General features: G+C 40.8%; 1 protein-coding gene across 1 annotated transcript in view; it reads right to left on the reverse strand.

The window, feature by feature from the left end:
- gdf10b (growth differentiation factor 10b) overlaps positions 1 to 19,616 on the reverse strand; it is an 84,071-nt gene extending 64,455 nt beyond the window's left edge. Inside the window, exon 1 of the mRNA XM_034193514.1 lies at positions 19,453 to 19,616. Within this exon, the coding sequence (XP_034049405.1) occupies positions 19,453 to 19,616 (164 nt within the window). The remainder of the gene's footprint in view (positions 1 to 19,452) is intronic.
- Positions 19,617 to 21,007: the final 1,391 nt, after the last annotated feature.

The following is a 21,007-nucleotide window of genomic DNA, read 5'->3' on the forward strand; positions in this document are numbered from 1 at the left end:
GGGTTTGGGAAAGATGGCGGGTTTCTCTCGCTTTACCGCAGCTGTTTGTGTCTTCTCAGTCAGAAGTTCAAAGTTTTTTCACAGGAACGCTCGTTTTCTCGTCTCACTGAGCTCACTGAGCTCGCTCTGAGGCAACACAATCACAAATCGCACCAGTTCAGACAGACACGAAACCATAAAGACTGAGCAGTAAAAACCGCGGGGAATGTGGCGTGAGATTGTTTCTATTTATTTTCAAATAAAAGTCATGAATGAAAGCTTGCTTTAGAAATTCACAGCAATAGTGATTCTGTATGTCTGCTGCATTGGTGTCAAACTTGCGGCCCGAGGGCCGAATGATGTCAGATGGTTAATGCGGTTGTAGGAGATTGCTATTTCCACAGATTGCATCAAGGGTGTTAGGGTCGCTTTATGACAGTTGTCGTAAAGCGTGACTGGTTGGTTGCTGTGGTGACGGTGTGGCTCCTGCAAGATGCTTAACCCTCTGGGGCCGACGCTGTTGTGTACAACGGCTAAGACCAAGCTTTACTAAATTAGAAATAACTTTTGAATGATATGAGATAGAAACTTACTTTTTTTTTTGCCATCGGCCATCTTTGTACTCCTCATAGAAGCTGTGTGATGATGTGTGCATTGTGAGTGTCCAATCGGAATTGGTTCACCATCACATGGTTTTCCAAAATCCAATTGTAGGGCAGATTTACCTCACGTGAAAAGCCAAAGATCGTTTTCAGGAGTGATGTGTTACTAGTTGGCCCGTTTGAATAGCCCCCTGGGTTCTCCAATGACTACATACTGTTAGTACATACTCAGTGCACCCTGCGCCATTACACACAGCGATCAGTGAAAGCAGGAGCAGATGGAGAGCCTCTGATGACAATCTCACATGCTCAAACAAAGAGTGTGTAACTATCAGGATTGCTCCACTAGTTTGCATGTGATTGTTACTGGATAACTCCGTTGCTTTCTCTGTGTAAAGCACTGTTTACCATATCAATGGACAACAAAACGCATAGACCATTTTGTATATATTGTTCAAAATATGTATTTGTGTTTATTGTTTGAACTTTTTGTTGGACAGTCTTTCACACAAGACCTCAAATTACCTTTATAAAGTGTCAAAACAGTTGTTTATTATAGTTTGCTGTGTTTTGAATAAATGTGTGGAAAATTATTTTTCTCTTTATTTTTTCCATGCCTGTTTGTGAGTGTAAACCTTTATTACACTTATAAAACACAACAAAAACATATATATTCTGAAAGCACAGGTTGTCCTGAAAAAAAAAAAAGACATAAAACGTGATTGTGGGATGCAGGGAGAGCTGTTAACAGCAATAATAAAACATGTATGCCAGGCGAGTGAACTGTCCAAAAAAATGCCCTCGGACCCCAGAGGGTTAAGCTAAATGTAGCATGTGGACATCGCAAACTTTTAGAGCTCTCAAGTTTTTAAAAGAAGAATTTTGCAGCATGTCTGTGTCACGGAGTGACATCATACAGAGCAAAAATGGTGAGAAGTACTGTTTAAAAAAGTTTGGAATTGTCGCTGGCTTCATGAACATACCTGAAAGATAAAAGAAACGGAAAAAGCGAACTGTGCCATCAGGAAACACGATAAGAATGTTTCTCTCCCTGGAAAATAAACATTGTGCTGTTCAAACAGGATTTTAGACAAAATTATGTGGCTCTGAATGGATTTACATGAATTTACACAAGAATGTAAATTACTTTTTATTTATGTAGACTTTTTTCATGGGAAAAAGACACTGTGGCTTTGAGTGGATTTACAGGAATTTACACAACAATATGTGACTTTTTTACTATAAGGTGTGTTATTGATATTTTACCATGATTTTCAAACTATTCTCCAAGCTTTAGCTGTGGTTTTTGAAATGCTTAACCAGTCTTTTCATGAAATTTCATGTAGTTTAATTGTTCTGAGTTAATGCATAATTTGTTTTACAATTAAAAGGAAAATCATTCCAAGTCCTACTTCCACGTCATATTCTGTTATTTCAACATTATCATTGACAGTTTAAATGAAAGGGTGAGTCTAGGATCATTTAAATATGCACTAATTTTGAAATTTTTTTTCTTCCAAGAGATGCTGAAAATGTATGATTAGATACAAAATTAATTTGGTTTCTGTGGCCCTACGGCCCTAGACCCTGGCTTGAAACCCTGCAAATTTTCCTCGGATTTCACAGTTTTCATTTCACAGCCATGATATTTACAAAAATAATAATAATTAAAAAAAATTATATCATAAAAAGGATTTTATTTTTTGGGGGTGGGGATATATGTGTAATTGTTTTGTTTTATCACAAGCTTCTGTGAGCTATTCGTACAGGTCTCACCCAGTAATGGGTCAAAACACGGTAGCAGTTACCCATGTTGAGTGATCAACAAGCGACAACCAGCCAACGCAGAAATGCCAAAAACACATAGTTCCATAAATGGCCGCTTGATGCTGGCTCCAAAACTGAGTCAAACCCATGTTAAAATATCTAACTTTACAGCAGAAATAAACATGTTTGCAGCCTGGTAAAATAGTTTGGCCTATATTGGTATAGTTTACCTGTTCATTGCAAATGTATCATTAGCTTAATTTATTTTAAGTCAAGTTACAACTAATTAGGGTGTGGTCACTCTGAGTGACTAGCTGCTTTGGATTTGACCATATTTGTCTTTTTTGAGCATTTTATCACAAATATCTGAGATAAAATGACGTGCTGTGCGGACCATCTAAGACGTCAGTGTTCCAGTGTTTCCTTTGAGCGAATGTTAGTATTCTTTAATTTGTATGTTAGCACCGTTAACTCTGATTATTAGGTATCAGTAGATTTATGATATTAGCTATAGCGATAGTGCCGCTGTTACTGAGGCAATATGCATAATGTTTACAACCCGATCTCATGCCAATTTCATGATGGTGGCAAAAAAAGTGATTTAATCTATTAATCCGTGATAGCGTCACAAAATATGTTACATTTTTATGACGATATCAAGAAATTATTTTGTGATGGTATCATTACATTTGGGGTTATGGTTATGGTTCGGTTTAGGATCAGGGCTTAAGGGTGTGACTGAAACTTGACCGTGTCACGAAATGTGGTCCATTTCATGACGGTATCACAAAAAACAAAAGTGAGATGGCTGAGTTTAAATACCTGCACCCGAGCCACCTGTTATAAGAACCATCTGTAAAATCATGCTTGAAACAAACCCACACCAAGGTTACCTAAACTGTTAGCCTTAGTTAGCTTGGTAACTTTAAGCTAGGTCAACGGCGTCTTCAGACTCCATTCGTCTCACGTGGGTCACGCTGGACTTACCCATGCTCCACCCCTTTACCCATTTATGGGTTGGCCAGGAGTTGGGTGGAGTCAGGCACCGCCAATATGGCGGCATCCAAAACCAACCCGCTCTACAGAAAACCTCTGTGTGATGTCACAAAGGGTTTATCTACTATATGCACAATCTATGGTGATCAATGACGAGGAGAAAAATTGGAAATATTCAGAGAAAAAAATAGAAAAAGACTAGTTTTGTTGTGCTTTTAATACCCAATAATACTTCATAAATTTTAATGCATTTTTAATAACCTGCAGTGAAAGGGTTTGTGGCACTGCCCGTTTTGTGCTTTTCAGGTAGAATATGTTGATTTGTTTTTTATTAAAATAATGGTTTAATTTTTTTTTGTAATTGTCATTGTTCAAGGCAAGTTAAATTATTAGAGGTTCACTAATATAATATCTGGAAACAATAACTCAGGTTTCTTTAATTTCAACATTTTCATGGATGGTGACATTACATTGTTTTTATCAGGAAAACCACATGCACATGTGGTCGAGCTCATATCTAAAGACAGTAAAGACAAGCTTCCGAGTGCGGCGCCATAGTCAGAAGTTCATGTCCTATTTAGCGGTTTGGGGGGGAAAAAATCAAAGAAGTGGAAACAAAGCTCATCTGTCTCTCATCGTTTCTGTTTTGACAGGAGGAAGAAAAAAAAACTGTCTGAGGGTTGTGATTAATGAAATTACGGCATGACTGCTGTAAGTCAGGAAACACATGCAAACGGGCACCTGGAGGAGACATAAATATAAAATCCATCACAGAGAGAGAAAAGAGGCCAGGAGGAGGCTCAGCTGCTTGTCCTCCAGCGTTTGTCTCTCAAACATCACACCCGGGAGCTGGACGAGTGTCAAGTCTGTTCTAAAGTCAGCGTGGAGTCAGAGTAGAATAACCGGAAAAAATAAACTTATTAACAAACAAACTTGACAGTAACAATTAACCCACTGGTTATTTTTAACAAATCATTGCAAAATGCCATCGTGACTTCTCTAAGCAACCGCAAAAATAAAGTGTGGCTTCGACAATCAACCAAAACCAGTTTAACTCAAATATAAAAATTCCGTTAAACTGTTTGATGGTCTAATCCAGATGCCTCTGAGACCAGAGAACTTGGTGTTGCTTCTGGACAACATTAACATGAAGCTTCTTTTTTGCAACAAAGCATTTGTGATTGTAACTCCGTATTGTACTGCTTGACAAGGTTTTGTCCATGTGGTTATATCATCTATTGATGAATGATTGTTCTTGATGGAGTACTGTCTAAGGCATCAGAGATCACTGGTGTTCAGCTTGGGCTCACACCCTTGCACTCAAGTTATCCTTCTGTAGAACAGCCTAGAACAATTTAAGCCCAGATTCAGGCTTAATGTCAACAGCCTGTTTAAAGGGGTCAAGTTATACACATTTTCTTCAAGCTAAAAGTTAAAATCTGAAATCAAAAACAGATAATGCTGAGGATTAATTTCTTTCAGATCTTGTAAAAACACCCTGTTTGTGTCACTTCTTACTTTAAATTGAGACTAATTGCTCAGAGTAAGTAGCAGGCCAGATATGGAGTTCTGTGACAAAAGTCACTGGGTTCCATGATGAGCTGTTGCAGCCCTACACTCTAAGAAATAAAACATTGAATTTAATTGATAAAGTTAAGGTAACTTTTTTCACATAACATTGTCAATTAAGTGCAAAACAATATTGTAGGTGAAATTAATTAAATCAAATGAAACATTATTACTTAAATCCCTAAAATTAACGATTGCAAGTATATTTAAAATAATAGTCTTAATTACATTTAAAACCCCTGTGTTTCATTTCTTAGAGTGTAAAATCTGCTTACAGCCAAAGAGTTTCTGCATTTACAGTCAGTATTATGGGACTTTGAGGACATTAACAAGAAACATAAACCATATCTAATTAACCCCTTAAGCCCTAGAGCCTATTTCACCAAAATCACATACCCAAACATTATGATTTATTTCTCAGCTTGTACAAGGTCAAAAATGCAAACGTGTGGATCAGCTAAAAGACAGGTCCTAGGGGATGTTGTGGATGCAAAAAAAATTGAAAATAAAGAATACTTGGTAGGAGTAAATGAGTTTGTTTTTTTTTTTTTTGTCCCAAAAAATGAATTCCGATTTATGCCTTTATTTGCTTGGCGTTTCAGCTGTGGTTAGTTGATATGTGATTGAAGTGGATACTTTTGTAGAGGAGACTTTGCTTGACATTTTGATGTATAATAAGTGTATGTTGGTGTCAGCATTGGTTAGTTATGAGTGTTCAAATGTTCCAAAACAGGGCAAGTCCCCAAATTTGGGGACTCTAGGGTTTAAGAGGTTAATAGTAAAAGTAGATAAAACTGATTTTTCGTTCTGGTTATTTGGATGCTGGATCCTCATACATATAATTAGCACGTGTTATATTACTGCCAACCATTTGTCAAACCATAATAACAAAGACGGCAACTGAAATCTACTCTGTTGCTTTTTAAGGGCTTTTAGGTGATCCTAGATCCAAGTGCCTAGGACCACACGTCTGACCGCCGTACTCAGAGGTCATCACAGACTCTTATGTTGTTTTGATGCTGCAGGTTGAAATCAAAAAGTCCACAGTGGTGAAGAATCAGAAGAGAAATGTTGACTGACAGAAGCTCGGCACTGCCACCTTCTGGGACTCAGCGCTGTGATGCTAAACAGTAGGGACATAAATGAACACAAACATTTGGACACACGATGACTAAATGAATCTTAAAGTGTATCTTGTAGAGTACAACAAATACATACGGTGGAACATGTGTGCAATACCAGCAGATAAACCTTCACAACACCAACGAACCTGGAGTTATAATCAGTCACATCCAGAAGAAGAATCTATTAAATTTGGGTGTCGATTGGAATCCATATGTGGATTCTGTAACTTTTTCTTTAAATTTCTTTTGATGTATGCATGCTTTTAACAATTTTTAAAGAGACAATACACTAATGTGTTTAAACAGCGATAGTTATTTTGTCAAAATGTTCATGTAAAAATTGTGATTATCTCGATAAATGGCTATAAAAATATAGAATGCAATGCTAAAGTACCCTCGGCCGTATGGGCGTGTAATCAGTGAAAGAGTGTGCAGAAAGAATGTGACCTTTTAACCCCTTAAAATAGGTCAAAGTTAGCCATCTTTGAACATATCCAAGGTCTGTGTCCCAAGAATGCTCCCTGTGAATTTGAAGACCCTGGCAGTAATAGGACTGGAGTTATGCTGAGCACAGACAGACAGACAGATGGACGTAAAGTCTTCATAATACCGGATGCTAATAATACTTCGTGGCTTAAATGTGCACACCTGAAATATGTAAATTCAATATTAGTGGAAAAGGGAAAAAGTCATTTTACTTGTATAGCTTCCTCAAATTGATGTTTGGTCTGAAAATAATCTGTGTTGGCTATTTGAAATCGGTAGATGTTGGGTATTTATTAAAGGGGTCACGTTTTAAGGTCAGAGGGGATCATAGAAACAGAAGAAAGTTAGTTGACAGAACTACCCCATGCACTGTGTGTGTGTGTGTGTGTATATATATATATATATATATATATATATATATATATATATATATGAAGACTTTGAATTTGAAAGTCTTTCACTGCAGTTTGAGAGTATATTAGCATAGGATTTGATTGAGGGGACAATCGGCCTATCAGCTTTTGTTTAGCCATGGCAACAGCCATGTGTTCCAGTGTATAAAATAAGTGTAGCAATGGAGTGAAACATGACATGACTGACCTGTGTGTGTGTGTGTGTGTGTGTGTGTGTGTGTGTGTGTGTGTGTGTGTGTGTGTGTGTGTGTGTGTGTGTGTGTGTGTGTGTGCGCGCGCGCAAAAATTCTGTTTTAACACAAAATCAACACCGTTTTGGCAGAAATTGCTCAAAGCCACCCATAAAGGGGTATAAAAGGTTCAACATCTCAAATATATTTTACAACCAAGTTCCACTCGGTTCCATTTTGGTTCTCTTGGTACAAATGATCAGGAGTCATAAAGGATTCAAAACATGCAAAAGTAAACAGGTGTTGACCTTCAGGTCAAGATCCATGATGCACTCAGTCTACCTGCACCCAGTGTGTGCACGCTGTGCGTTACGTCATCCCTGCGAGGGTGATTAGTTAAAATACACCCCAACAAATTATTTACAGGGAACTTCACCAACCAAAAACATTTATGAGAGAAGCAGCTCGAGTCTTTACTGGGACCAATAAGGACTTTGTGAGACGTGATGGACAGCTAGAACGCAGAGATTTACAACCCTGGAAGGGCGCGCTGGAGCTCAGGGACACTTTACGGAAAAGACGGGAGGGAGAGATCCATGCAGTAAAAGGAAAAAGCACGAAGAGATGGAAACAGAGTGAAGGTAGACAAAGGACGGTAAAAAATTCCTTTCTTTGTGGTTATAACAAAGTCAAATAAAAGAGCAGTGAGGAGTGGTCGTGGTGAATTCCATGTCAGAAAATGGAGGCAAAGTCAAGTTATTAGGAGTTTATTAGAGTTGTGGCTGTGCTTCAGATTCAGTTAGTTTTGTTTAGGCAGTGGTTAGCCCGACGTGAGTCACATGACTCCAGGAAGGTCAGCTGTAAGTGATTCTTATATTTTAATATGGTATAATCTACAGTACTAAGTATCATCATGTTCCATCAAGTCCTCAGTTTCAGAGGCTTCTCCCCCTGGTGGCCACAATTAGAATTGATACATGAGGTATTTGTCAAGCTATCGTTTGCTCAAGATAATGAGGACTCTGCCCCCTGTTGGTCACATTGAAAATTAAAGCATGCCCAATATCGACCTTATCCGTGGTCTTAATGAGGTGATCTTGTGCCCCACGTTTCATCCTGATACCTGAGGCATTTGTCAAAATATCGTTTACTCAAGATTTTGAGGACTCTGCCCCCTGTTGGTCACATTGAACATTAAAGCATGCCCAATATCGACCTTATCCGTGGTCTGAATGCGGTGATCTTGTGCCCCACGTTTCATCCTGATACATGAGGCATTTGTCAAAATATCGTTTACTCAAGATTTTGAGGACTCTGCCCCCTGTTGGTCACATTGAACATTAAAGCATGCCCAATATCGACCTTATCCGTGGTCTGAATGCGGTGATCTTGTACCTCAAGTTTCATCCCAATACATGATGATGGATCCTGGTATCCATCCATTTCCCAGCATGCCGCTGCCATGTTTAGTTCACTGTCACTTTCCGTTAACGTGACCATCATGTTACTATGTTGGTACCTTATTTCTTGGGTCCTTGATGGCAACCACCACCCTGGCAGACAACAAGTCCATCTCCACATCTCATAAGCAACCCAGGTCCCAAGATGGTTCTGTGATGTGGTAGATGCAGCGTGCTCCATGACCTGACTTGACCCTGTGAATAAATGGGTTTGTCACATTCATGAACCTTCTCAGGAACTAGAAACGGGCCCACTGGGGGCCACTTAGCTTTTCAAAAGGGCAGCTACCTCTGCAGGTGTGTCTCTGGACCTGCCCTTGCAGTTGGACCACAGGGGCAGTAACCACCCCTTGATGGCGCCACTGTTATGAAGGCTGTTATTATTATTGGTAACAAGTAAACCCCCTGACATTTACCGTCGTTGCTTAATAAAACACACTCGGCCTCTGAGAGCTGATGGAACTCTTCGTTCAAGTCAAGTGTGAGATCAAAGAGCTCATCCTCAACAGGAAGATCCACCCACCCACACACACACACACACACACACACACCGGATCCTGAACCGGAGAGTTTAATGGACCGGCACCGTGCTGTCGAATCAAACACGCTCCATCACTCCTACATGGTGCGGATCCTGTTCTGGCACCGCCCACCACCAGAAAACACGGGAGGAAAATGAATCAAGGTCGTGGTTGTTGATTTACAGTCGGAGGAGGACACAAAGTCAAATATTTGGAGGCACCGTGTTTTTCTTTATTTTTTACGGTTTCCCACATTTTAAAGTCACCGCAGTGATGAAGTAGAACAAATGAAGCTGTTTAATGAGGACAATGTGTTTAAAAAACATTAAATTCTCCCATTTACAGCTGTTTTAAAATTGTGAAGTGGACTTACAGGCATTGACTGTTACAGCTGTACGGCCTTTCAGATTTCACAAAACTGACAAAATTAGTTTCTGCTGAAATCCAAGTGTTATAACGCTGTCTTATTTTTGAAACATGTTGCAAAATTTCAACAAACTTTATTGAAGGGAACATAAAATCATTATGGAATGAATATTTTATTTTCCTTTGACCTTTGGCCTCTCTTGATGCGCGCTCTCGGGGCGTGCTCGCTAATATCCATAAAATGTCTGGTAAATCACTTCAGAGGTGTTATCTGGTTTCAAAAACAGAGTTGGAAAATTTCAGCAAATTTTATTGAAGGGAACATAAAATCATTATGGAATGAATATTTTATTTTCCTTTGACCTTTGGCCTCTCTTGATGCGCGCTCTCGGGGCGTGCTCGCTAATATCCATAAAATGTCTGGTAAATCACTTCAGAGGTGTTATCTGGTTTCAAAAACAGAGTTGGAAAATTTCAGCAAATTTTATTGAAGGGAACATAAAATCATTATGGAATGAATATTTTATTTTCCTTTGACCTTTGACCTCTCTTGATGCGCGCTCTCGGGGCGTGCTCGCTAATATCCATAAAATGTCTGGTAAATCACTTCAGAGGTGTTATCTGGTTTCAAAAACAGAGTTGCAAAATTTCAGCAAATTTTATTGAAGGGAACATAAAATCATTATGGAATGAATATTTTATTTTCCTTTGACCTTTGACCTCTCTTGATGCGCGCTCTCGGGGCGTGCTCGCTAATATCCATAAAATGTCTGGTAAATCACTTCAGAGGTGTTATCTGGTTTCAAAAACAGAGTTGCAAAATTTCAACAAATTTTATTGAAGGGAACATAAAATTATTATGGAATGAATATTTTATTTTCCTTTGACCTTTGGCCTCTCTTGATGCGCGCTCTCGGGGCGTGCTCGCTAATATCCATAAAATGTCTGGTAAATCACTTCAGAGGTGTTATCTGGTTTCAAAAACAGAGTTGGAAAATTTCAGCAAATTTTATTGAAGGGAACATAAAATCATTATGGAATGAATATTTTATTTTCCTTTGACCTTTGACCTCTCTTGATGCGCGCTCTCGGGGCGTGCTCGCTAATATCCATAAAATGTCTGGTAAATCACTTCAGAGGTGTTATCTGGTTTCAAAAACAGAGTTGCAAAATTTCAGCAAATTTTATTGAAGGGAACATAAAATCATTATGGAATGAATATTTTATTTTCCTTTGACCTTTGACCTCTCTTGATGCGCGCTCTCGGGGCGTGCTCGCTAATATCCATAAAATGTCTGGTAAATCACTTCAGAGGTGTTATCTGGTTTCAAAAACAGAGTTGCAAAATTTCAACAAATTTTATTGAAGGGAACATAAAATTATTATGGAATGAATATTTTATTTTCCTTTGACCTTTGACCTCTCTTGATGCGCGCTCTCGGGGCGTGCTCGCTAATATCCATAAAATGTCTGGTAAATCACTTCAGAGGTGTTATCTGGTTTCAAAAACAGAGTTGCAAAATTTCAACAAATTTTATTGAAGGGAACATAAAATCATTATGGAATGAATATTTTATTTTCGTTTGACCTCACTTGATGCGCGCTCTCGGGGCGTGCTCCCTAATATCCATAAGATGTCTGGTAAATCACTTCAGAGGTGTTATCTGGTTTCAAAAACAGTGTTTTTAGATTTAGAAGTGTTTATTTCTGTTTATAAAATATATGAGAAACATTAGATTTATACAGAAATATGCTGTTTAGGTGTGTTTTATGCCATCTTAGATTATTTTATTTGAGTGAGCAGCCAGCTGATGTCACCGTGCATCTCTACTCTGATTGGCTGTTGCTGTGTGCTTCCCAGCATCCCTTGCGCAAGGTGGGGGAAGCCTCCACATGATCTATGACATCACTATGGTCCCTGTCATAGTCTGCACAGGTCGCTAGCGGATGTAGTTCAAGGCCATCTATTTGTTTGAATTTCATCCCTTCGGGGGAACTTTTTTTTTTTTCTTCCAGACAGCACAAATTTGGATCTTACTGGACATATCATCTTATGAATCCCCTATTTAAAGACTAATAAATAAAATTATATTGGTGCCACAGAAAATTCTTTTCATGACTTAAATCTTAAAAACCCTAAAAGCAGTACACTTTTAATTACAATAAGTAATTATACATTATTGCGTAACTATGATATGTTTTAAAATTTGTCAAATTCAAGGCTCCTTGAAATAGACAAATTGTGTTAAGGAAAGCATTTTTTTTTTTTTTTTTTTTTTTACTTGAACACATTGGCATCAAGCAAAGAACAAATCACACAGCCAGGATTTAGGCTCGATGGCACAGTCCTCCTTAATTCTTTCTGAATGTTTGAATGCTATTCCCCTGTTTCTCAAGTTCACCCGGTAGTTCCTGGACTGAATTTTTCAACAAGGAAATAATCCATTTTCAATAATGCTGGCATACCAAAGCAAACAGAACAACAACAATAATAACAATAATAACAACAATAATAATAATAATAATATAAAATTACATACCTACCTACCATCCCTGGTTCTCAAGACCAGGCACCTAAGTGGCTCTACTCTACTCTTTTCTACTCTCCTATTTTACTCTTCCTTTTTAGATATTTAGATATACGTTTGTATACTGGCATAGTTCCACCTTAGAACTGGAATTTTCATACAGTGGATCCCAGTGCAGCGCATCATATGGATGCTTTGGCAGCTGGAGGCACTATAGAACAGGATCAGAATGGTAGTGGTGAGAAAATGAGGTTGAAAATGGCATTTGAATGGGGGGGGGCTCGAGCCCCATATAACCCTACTCTTGAGCTAGCAAACAAAATTGCTGTTAATCCTGAATGTGATGTGAATACTGCACAAATGAATAAAATCACTGTAAGCAATGATATAATATTGTTGAAAAATAGGGAAAAAAAAATCTTAGTGCTCATCCTTGCAGGTGCTGCTTCGTTCACATGTAATTTAAGTTGGAAGCAGCTCTCAGATGTTTCTTTGCAGTTGTGTCAGATGGCTTTCTGGAGAGATTTTGCAAATATTTTTGGTATTAAATGACGATTTTTTTATTGTGCGTCTGCAGTGAACGTCCCTGAGGGATGTATGTATGTGCATTTAATCAGTCATAAGTCATTTGCATGAATGAACGAACACACACACACACAATAAAGACCATCTGCAGAGAGCGTCTTGATCACCAAGCCGTCTCTCTCTCTCCCTCTGTCCAGTATAAACAGAGCCGGGCTCGGACCCTCCGCTGCACTGCAGCCATTAACATCAGCCTCCGTGAAACGTGGTGAGAGCTCCTCAGGCTCGAACAGCTTTTACAAGCCTCCCGCTCTCTGTCAGGCCGCCGTGTTTCCCTCAGAGGTCCTGTTGCTGCTCCTCGAGCGCCCTCCGAGGCCCCATTACCTTGAGCAGGTTTTCAGTTTTACAGTAAAAAACATTCCTGGGAGGCTCCAGAGGTAGAAAATCATCTCGGGAATCACAAGCCAAAGTTTAATGTTTTCAAGCCTGCAATCTTAAAATCTTAAAGCACCGAGAAAGAACTCTGGTCTGACAAACAAAACATTGTGAATTTGGACGTTCTTTCTCTGATTTACAGTTCCTAAATGTTAAAAAGCTTCACACGCTGAACTTTAATTCGGTAACCCACCTCCACTGTCACCATCTGGTCAAACACTTAATCCTTGTGACACTGATGCAGCATTTTTATCTCCACTTTTCAGTTACATGTGACCAGAGTTACACCTCTAATTTTCTCCTCACAGTCTCACAATTTTATGGAAACAACCAGCTCCTTTTCACTTAAAGTGACAGGCACAGAGCTTTTGCTATTTTTGGGTCCTCTACACTGAGGCACATGCATGATGAATAGTGCCGAGAAATGTGCCACATGACCAAAGCTGACATTCCTGCACAATTCTGGTGATTCTCCTCAACAGAGTTCCCCAAAGTAATCATTCGTTTGACACAGATGGTTTGTTTGTTTTACTCCAATGGTCCAAAGAGCCCAAAAGCTAAAGATAATCAAAGGTTGCAGGCTAACATTCAAGTCTCACACTCACCACACTATGGAACTACCTTGGGTCCTGGATGGCAACCACAAAGCCAGACGACCGGTCCGTCCCCACCCCTTGAAAAGATATCGCTCAACTGCAGACAGGTGAAATATTGGGCGTCTCCACTTGCCTGGATCCACAATACTGAGGCACCTGGCTGCTGGATTACACCCAGAGAAACATGCCACATGGTCAAAATGTCACAACTGACAGTCCCACACAATACAAGAGGTAAATCTCACCTTAGTCTCCCTAATTAACTCTTCATTTGAAACAAAGTCATTGCACTATTCCAAGGATTCTCCAAAGAGTCATAATACAAATCAATGCCTTGGTCACGAGTTAATGCCCAAGTCTCACAACCATACAGTGAGACAGAAAGCATCAGGACTCTCAAGACTTGGACCAATGTTCTGCAAAGGTATCGCCAAATACCTCTGTCCAGGTACTTCATGACTCTATAAACTATTCTCAGGCATCTCTTGATCTCAAAGGTCGATGGACAAAGAGAGATGAATGGACGGTCACAAACCTGGACACTGACTCCAGTCCCAAAATCAGGACATCTATCGATTCCACGAAAATCACAGCATCATCTGCAAAGTCAAGGTCAGTAAACCTTTCCTCTCTGACAAAAGGAACTCGAGTCGCTGGACTCCACAAGCTTTAGGAGCCAGAACACATCATTGGGAGTAAATTCCTACAATTTCTTTCAAACAAGATGTGAAAGTGGAAATTGAGTTGGTGAAGGAAGCACTCTGCAGGGAAAGTGAGTCTCTTTGTATCTGATGGTTTGGACAGAGGGTTCTCTTCAGGAAAGGGTGTTGAGTGAAAGCTGAAACACCAACTTTTTGATATCCAATGAGGCCATGGCCATTCCTGTTCTCCTGCCAAGACCTGCTCCAGCAAACCAAAATGTCCGGATTGCAGGAAAAGATCGTCATTATTCAGAGACCTGAGTCATAATTGTGCTGCATATAAAATTTCACTATTCTTGTGTGATTCACCGGCTTGACATTTTCCAAACAGTGCTTTAAGAGAAGGCAATAAAGATGTCTCAAGGTAACAGAAGAAGCTTTATTTTTCTTCAAGCAAACAATGAAAGGTAATAAAGTGTTCATCTGCAGGCTATAACTTAACATCCACCACCATATTAACATCCATCAACAGCAATCTAGTTTGTGCACATTAGGACTGGGGAGTTTTGGCACAGCTCTGTTTTGTCTTAAGAAGTCCAGCTTTAAGATTCTGAGGTTTTAGGACGTGGATTCGTCTGAAGATGTCGCCGTACTTCCCTCAACAATTGTTGGAAAGAGTCCAAAGGAAGGTGTGAGCGCCTGAAAAATCTGTAACTTTTCGATTTGTCAATCAATCAACCAAGTGTGCAGTTGCAACAATAAGTCAGTAACTTATCTTTTCTTTCTGGACCGTCGTGGCAATCCCTCGGTGGTGAGGAGGATAGTGACTTGATCGATTCCTGCCCAGTCTTGATGCAAACTGTTTCTTACAAAAGCTGTATGTGGTTTCTGCGGGAAGCTTCTGCTGGTCAGGATCTTGCTCTCTCTTTCTCCTCTGTGTTGCTTGCTCATTGCTCACCAGCTGGCCTGTTCCTTCGCATGTTCTTGAGATGCCTGTGAGTGGGTTTGTTTAACGTGGGAATCTTGTTGCACGCAGACATAACCAGACCCTTAGCCTGGTTTGAACGATGGGAAGTTGCAGACGATCGGGGTCTGAGGACCTGCTGCAGCCTTCATCTGCCTTCACAGCTGTTGGGTGATGAGCCATCACCCCATCCGCATGATCCGCTGTTGAGGACGTTTCAGGACCATCTTGAACTTGATTCATGTTGTTCCTTCAACACAAACATGAGGCAAAAACAACAACAAAAAAGGATCATAATGATGACAAACCTGATGAATTTGTGCACATGCAGTTAAATGAACCTTGGTGATGGGTCAGGGGTGCAGCTAGCTTCAAGTGGGGGGTGGGGAGAGAATAGGGTCCCTCGCCCCAGAACATTTAAAAAATCTACAGCCTTTCTCCTGCATTCTAAGACACTTTAGAAAGCCCACTGTAACATCTGTTTCTTGTTCTTGGCTGGCAGGAAGTGGCACCCAGTGTGGTCTTCAACGTTTGACGTGTTGTGGGTTCAGAGTTGGTTGTACCGAGTGGCTATTTGAGTTACTGCTACTGTTCTATCAATGTAGACCACGCTGACTGTTCTTCCCTGACGACTTCTTTCAACAAGGCATTTTTACCCAGAGATCTGCCGCTTGCTGATTGTTTCTTCTTCTCAGACGGTTCTCTGTAGACCCAAGAGATGGTTGTGTGTGATACTCCTGGTAGATCAAAAGAAAAAATGAGTACATACCACAGGTCCTGGTGCTTATCCATGAATCCCCCCCCGGACACCAGTCCAGGTTAATTCCACAACCAAGGCTGGTACCCATTCACAGCTGGGTGGACTAAGACAATGCAGGTGAAATGTCTTGTCCTAGGACATCAACAGGTACCGTGACCAGATATCAAACCCAGGTCTACATATTGGTGCCCCATCTCCTTATACACTGAGCTACCTGCCCTTTAGTAGATCAGCAGGTTCTCCAACTACCACACCACCTTCAAAGTCACACTTCTTCTTAGTTCTGATGCTTGGTTTAAACTTTAGCAGATCCTCTTGACCAGGTCTACGAGGTCTATTAGATAAGAAACCAACACTTTTATTTTTTTTTTTTTAACTATATGGATTTGAATGACGTGCGATTACACCAATCATGCTTGAACCCTCGTGTGCATGCGTGAGTTTTTTCATGCGTCGGTGACGTCATTTCCCTGTGGGCAGGCCTTGAGTGAGATGTGGTCCCACCCTCTCAGCTGAATTCCTTTGTTTCACACGCTGCTCGAGACGGCGCGCGTTGCTTTATCAAAATTTTTTCTGGACCTGTGAGGAATATCAGAGTGGACACTATTTGAGAAATTTAGCTGGTTTTCGGTGAAAAGTTTAACGGCTGATGAGAGATTATGGGGTGTTTCTGTCGCTGTAAGGACTTCCCACGGAGCGGGACGTCCTGCAGCGCTTCCAGGCGCCGTCATCGGCCTGTTTCGACCTGAAAACATCCTAATTTAAGGCTTAATTCACCCAGGACGTCGTGAGAGAACAGAGAAGATTCAGAAGAGGCCGGCATGAGGACTTTATGCGGACATTCCACTGTTTAAGGACATTTTGTAACGAAAGACGTGCGCGCAAATTCGCCGAGTCGTTTCCGTGACAACTCGGCAAATCTGTGTGCGCCGCGACAGGAAAAACACCTCCGTGTTGAAAACCATTTGTAAAATTCAGGTGGCTTTTGATGGCTTTCAACAAGTGAGTAACTGAGAAATTGTTTAACAGCTTGGGCATGTTCCAACTTGTCCGTTAAGGTTTCCAACGGAGCTGTTTTTCCTGTCGCGACCCCCCGCAGTCGGGTCCGGCCTGACATGCAACTCTGCCCGCACGTTCTTTCATTACAAAATGTCCGTTAACAATGGAATGTCCGAATAAACTCCTCATGCCGACTTCTTCTGAAAGTTCTCTGTTCTCTGACGACTTACTGGGTCAACAGAGCCTGAAATGTGGAAGTTTTCAACTTGAAACGGCGAGACGCTGCCGCCTCGAAGCGCAGATCGCCGTCAGGCGCCGTGGGCCGTCCTTACGGCGACACTACCAGACCAAAATCTCTCATCACCCGTTAGAATTTTTACCGAAAACCAGCTGAATTTATCGAATGGTGTCCACTCAGTTGTGCCTTACAGTTTTGAAAAAATTTTGATCAAACAAAGCAGCAGTCTCTGAGCCATTCCTAAACAATGAAAAAATCAACGAGAGGGTGGGCGACTTCTCACTCAAAGACTGCCCACAGGCGAGAAAAAACTCTCGCATGCTCACGAGGGTTCAAGCATGTCTGATGTAATCACACGTGATTCAAATCCATATGGTTTTTGAAAAAAATAATAAGGTCGGATACTTTTCTAACAGAACTCGTACATGCCAAAACACAGAGTTTCTGCCATGTGATTGGCTGATTTAGATATCCGCTTTAAAGAGCAGCGGAACCGGCATACCTGAGGAAGTGGCTGGTTTGTGTAGTTCTAGTATTAAAGGGCACGTTAACTTTTTTGGAATCTTTGTCATACGAAAACAGTGTCGGCAATCACGCCTCTGAGTCCACTCACTTTTGACAACTGTGTCACATGAGCGACATCCTGTTTTGAGAATAATTACAAAAAAGCTAAATATATGTGTACTAATGGGGCACTTGTAGTGCAGCGCCAAAAGGAAGTGAACCATGTTTTTCTGGGTTTTAAAATTTTTAAATACATTCAATGCATTTTTTATTATAATATATATACAGTAGTGTTCAGAATAATAGTAGTGTAGCATTCAGTCAGTGAGTTTGTCAGTTTTGTGGAACAAACAGGTGTGAATCAGGTGTCCCCTATTTAAGGATGAAGCAGCACCTGTTGAACATGCTTTTCTCTTTGAAAGCCTGAGGAAAATGGGACGTTCAAGACATTGTTCAAAAGAACAGCGTAGTTTGATTAAAAAGTTGATTGGAGAGGGGAAAACTTATACGCAGGTGCAAAAAATTATAGGCTGTTCATCTACAATGATCTCCAATGCTTTATAATGGACAAAAAAAAAAAAAACAGAGACGTGTGGAAGAAAATGGAAAACAACCATCAAAATGGATAGAAGAATAACCAGAATGGCAAAGGCTCACCCATTGATCAGCTCCAGGATGATCAAAGACAGTCTGGAGTTACCTGTAAGTGCTGTGACAGTTAGAAGACGCCTGTGTGAAGCTAATTTATTTGCAAGAATCCCCCGCAAAGTCCCTCTGTTAAATAAAAGACATGTGGAGAGGAGGTTACAATTTGCCAAAGAACACATCAACTGGCCAAAAGAGAAATGGAGGAATATTTTGTGGACTGATGAGAGTAAAATTGTTCTTTTTGGGTCCAAGGGCCGCAGACAGTTTGTGAGACGATCCCCAAACTCTGAATTCAAGCCACAGTTCACAGTGAAGACAGTGAAGCGTGGTGGTGCAAGCATCATGATATGGGCATGTTTCTCCTACTATGGTGTTGGGCCTATATATCATATACCAGGTATCATGGATCAGTTTGGATATATCAAAATACTTTAAGAGGTCATGTTGCCTTATGCTGAAGAGGACATGCCCTTGAAATGGGTGTTTCAACAAGACAATGACCCCAAACACACTAGTAAATCAGCAAAATCTTGGTTCCAAACCAACAAAATTAATGCCTCGCAGATGTGAAGAAATCATGAAAAACTGTGGTTATACAACTAAATACTAGTTTAGTGATTCACAGGATTGCTAAAAAAGCAGTTTGAACATAATAGTTTTGAGTTTGTAGCGTCAACAGCAGATGTTACTATTATTGTGAACACCCTCTTTTCTACTTTTTTTTTTTTTTTTACTAATAGCCCAATTTCATAGCCTTAAAAGTGTGAATATCATGAATGCTTGGTCTTGTTGGATTTGTGAGAATCTACTGGTACCTTGTTTCCCATGTAACAATAAGAAATATACTCAAAACCTGGATTAATCTTTTTAGTCACATAGCACTACTATTATTCTGAACACTACTGTATTGCTGGTGATATTATTAAATTTCTACAGGGCCACAACAATACCTGACATACTACTGATCCAATCAGTAGTGAAGGTCTTTGCACCGTGAAACGTTCACTAAAGTTTCGGCGTCTGCCTTTATTGTTCATTGTTCAATAAAGTTTGGAAAACAAACCTGTTTGCTAGCTAGTTTGGGGAACAGAAAAAGTGCAAATGCTTCTTTTTGAGCTGTCACATTCACGGTGACTTTGGTCTGTGGCTCCGCGCCGCTCTCACCTTCTCCTTTTGTTTCCCCAAAGTGGCGGGAATTCGGCGTGATGAGGATTTCCGCTGAAGGAGCTGTTGAACTCGTGCCTGTCGTGTTCGGGAGCGTTCCCGCCGTTGGACCGCCCAAACCCAATGGCAAACTCTTCCCTTTGATTCTCTCTGTGCACGTGCATGTGCACTTCCCCCTTTCATCCATCTATTCGACGTATTGAACTTTTACTCTGTTTTGACTCTGCTTCCTTTTCACTGTCGCCTCCGTTTCAGGCTCTGCCGCCTCCTCGACTCCCTCAGAAAGGTGGAATTCTTTGGCCGGCCATTTGAGTAAAAAGTGTAATTACCATTGTTTTCATTTTTAAATATCACCCATTTTGTTCAGGATATAATTATAATTAGGATATCCTTTTCCACTCCACGGTAATAAGTCACGTTTGGCGAGTTTCCATCACGTTTCACAGAGCTGGAGGCCTTTTGGGGGGGGTGTTTTTGCATTGCAGCCATGGCAATGGGTTTGAAGCACTTCTCAAAAACAACAGTTTTAATCGTGCCAGTCGTCTTTTGCACATTAACACAATCAATTTGACTGGGTTAGAGCGAGAGGCAACATCAAATGCACACGCCGTCAGCCAGTATCGCTGTGCTGTGGACAGACAGAACCGTGTGTCACGGTGGCGGCGGTGGAAAAAGTGAATCTTTCACAGCGTCATTTAAAGTTTTCAGCAGCCGCCAAACGGCATCACTGGAGCCGTTTGTCTGGACGGCGTTATTGTGTTATTCTGGGGGTCGTGGCGTTGAGCTGATGGTCCACACCCACGTGTTGGAGACGAGGGTGTGAAAAAGTCAGAGTTGCAGCGTGCATGTTTCCAAATGCCAAATTGTCACCAAAGCACTGTAAAGGTCACACCAGAGTGCTGCTTCGGGTTCCAAGTGACTGTATAATGAAGGTCTTTATAAAAGTCTGTGTGTGGGAAATCGTGGCGCCACGTCTGCCAGTCAGACGCCGTCAGGTGCAACACGCCGCTCAGTCTTTATGGTTATGAGCTAACAGTACCCAGCAAGGGCTTTGGGAATCTGACATTTAATCCTAACGACCCTGGCCTTCACCCAAATGACTGACATCTGGCTGACCTTGCCAGGACAATTCTGGAAGTGTGTGGCACATTTAGTCCAAATCAGGTTGGAAATCAAATTCAATGACCTTGATCTTTGCCTAAATGAACTCTTTAAGGCCAATCGCAGGGTCAGTCATCACTGATATACTAAGTTTGGTAGAAATCAGCAAAAGGACCTGGAAGGAGCCAGAGAACAGGCAGCTAGGCATGACCTTGGCCACAGTGACTGACCTTTGGCAAATTTGACCTTGTTTGGGCAATTCTAGAACCCATCTGCTTATGTGCTTCGAAATTGGTGCAAATCAGAGGGAAAAAAGCTCATTTGTAACCTTTAACCCCAATGACCTTGACCCCAGTGACTGACCTATGATAATTTTGATCTTCCATGGGCAATTCCAGAACAGAACCCCCTGCATATGTGCTCCATGTCTGCGGACATTGGAATGAAAAATCTA

This window comes from Thalassophryne amazonica, chromosome 18, assembly GCF_902500255.1.
Source record: "Thalassophryne amazonica chromosome 18, fThaAma1.1, whole genome shotgun sequence".
Taxonomy (NCBI): domain Eukaryota; kingdom Metazoa; phylum Chordata; class Actinopteri; order Batrachoidiformes; family Batrachoididae; genus Thalassophryne; species Thalassophryne amazonica.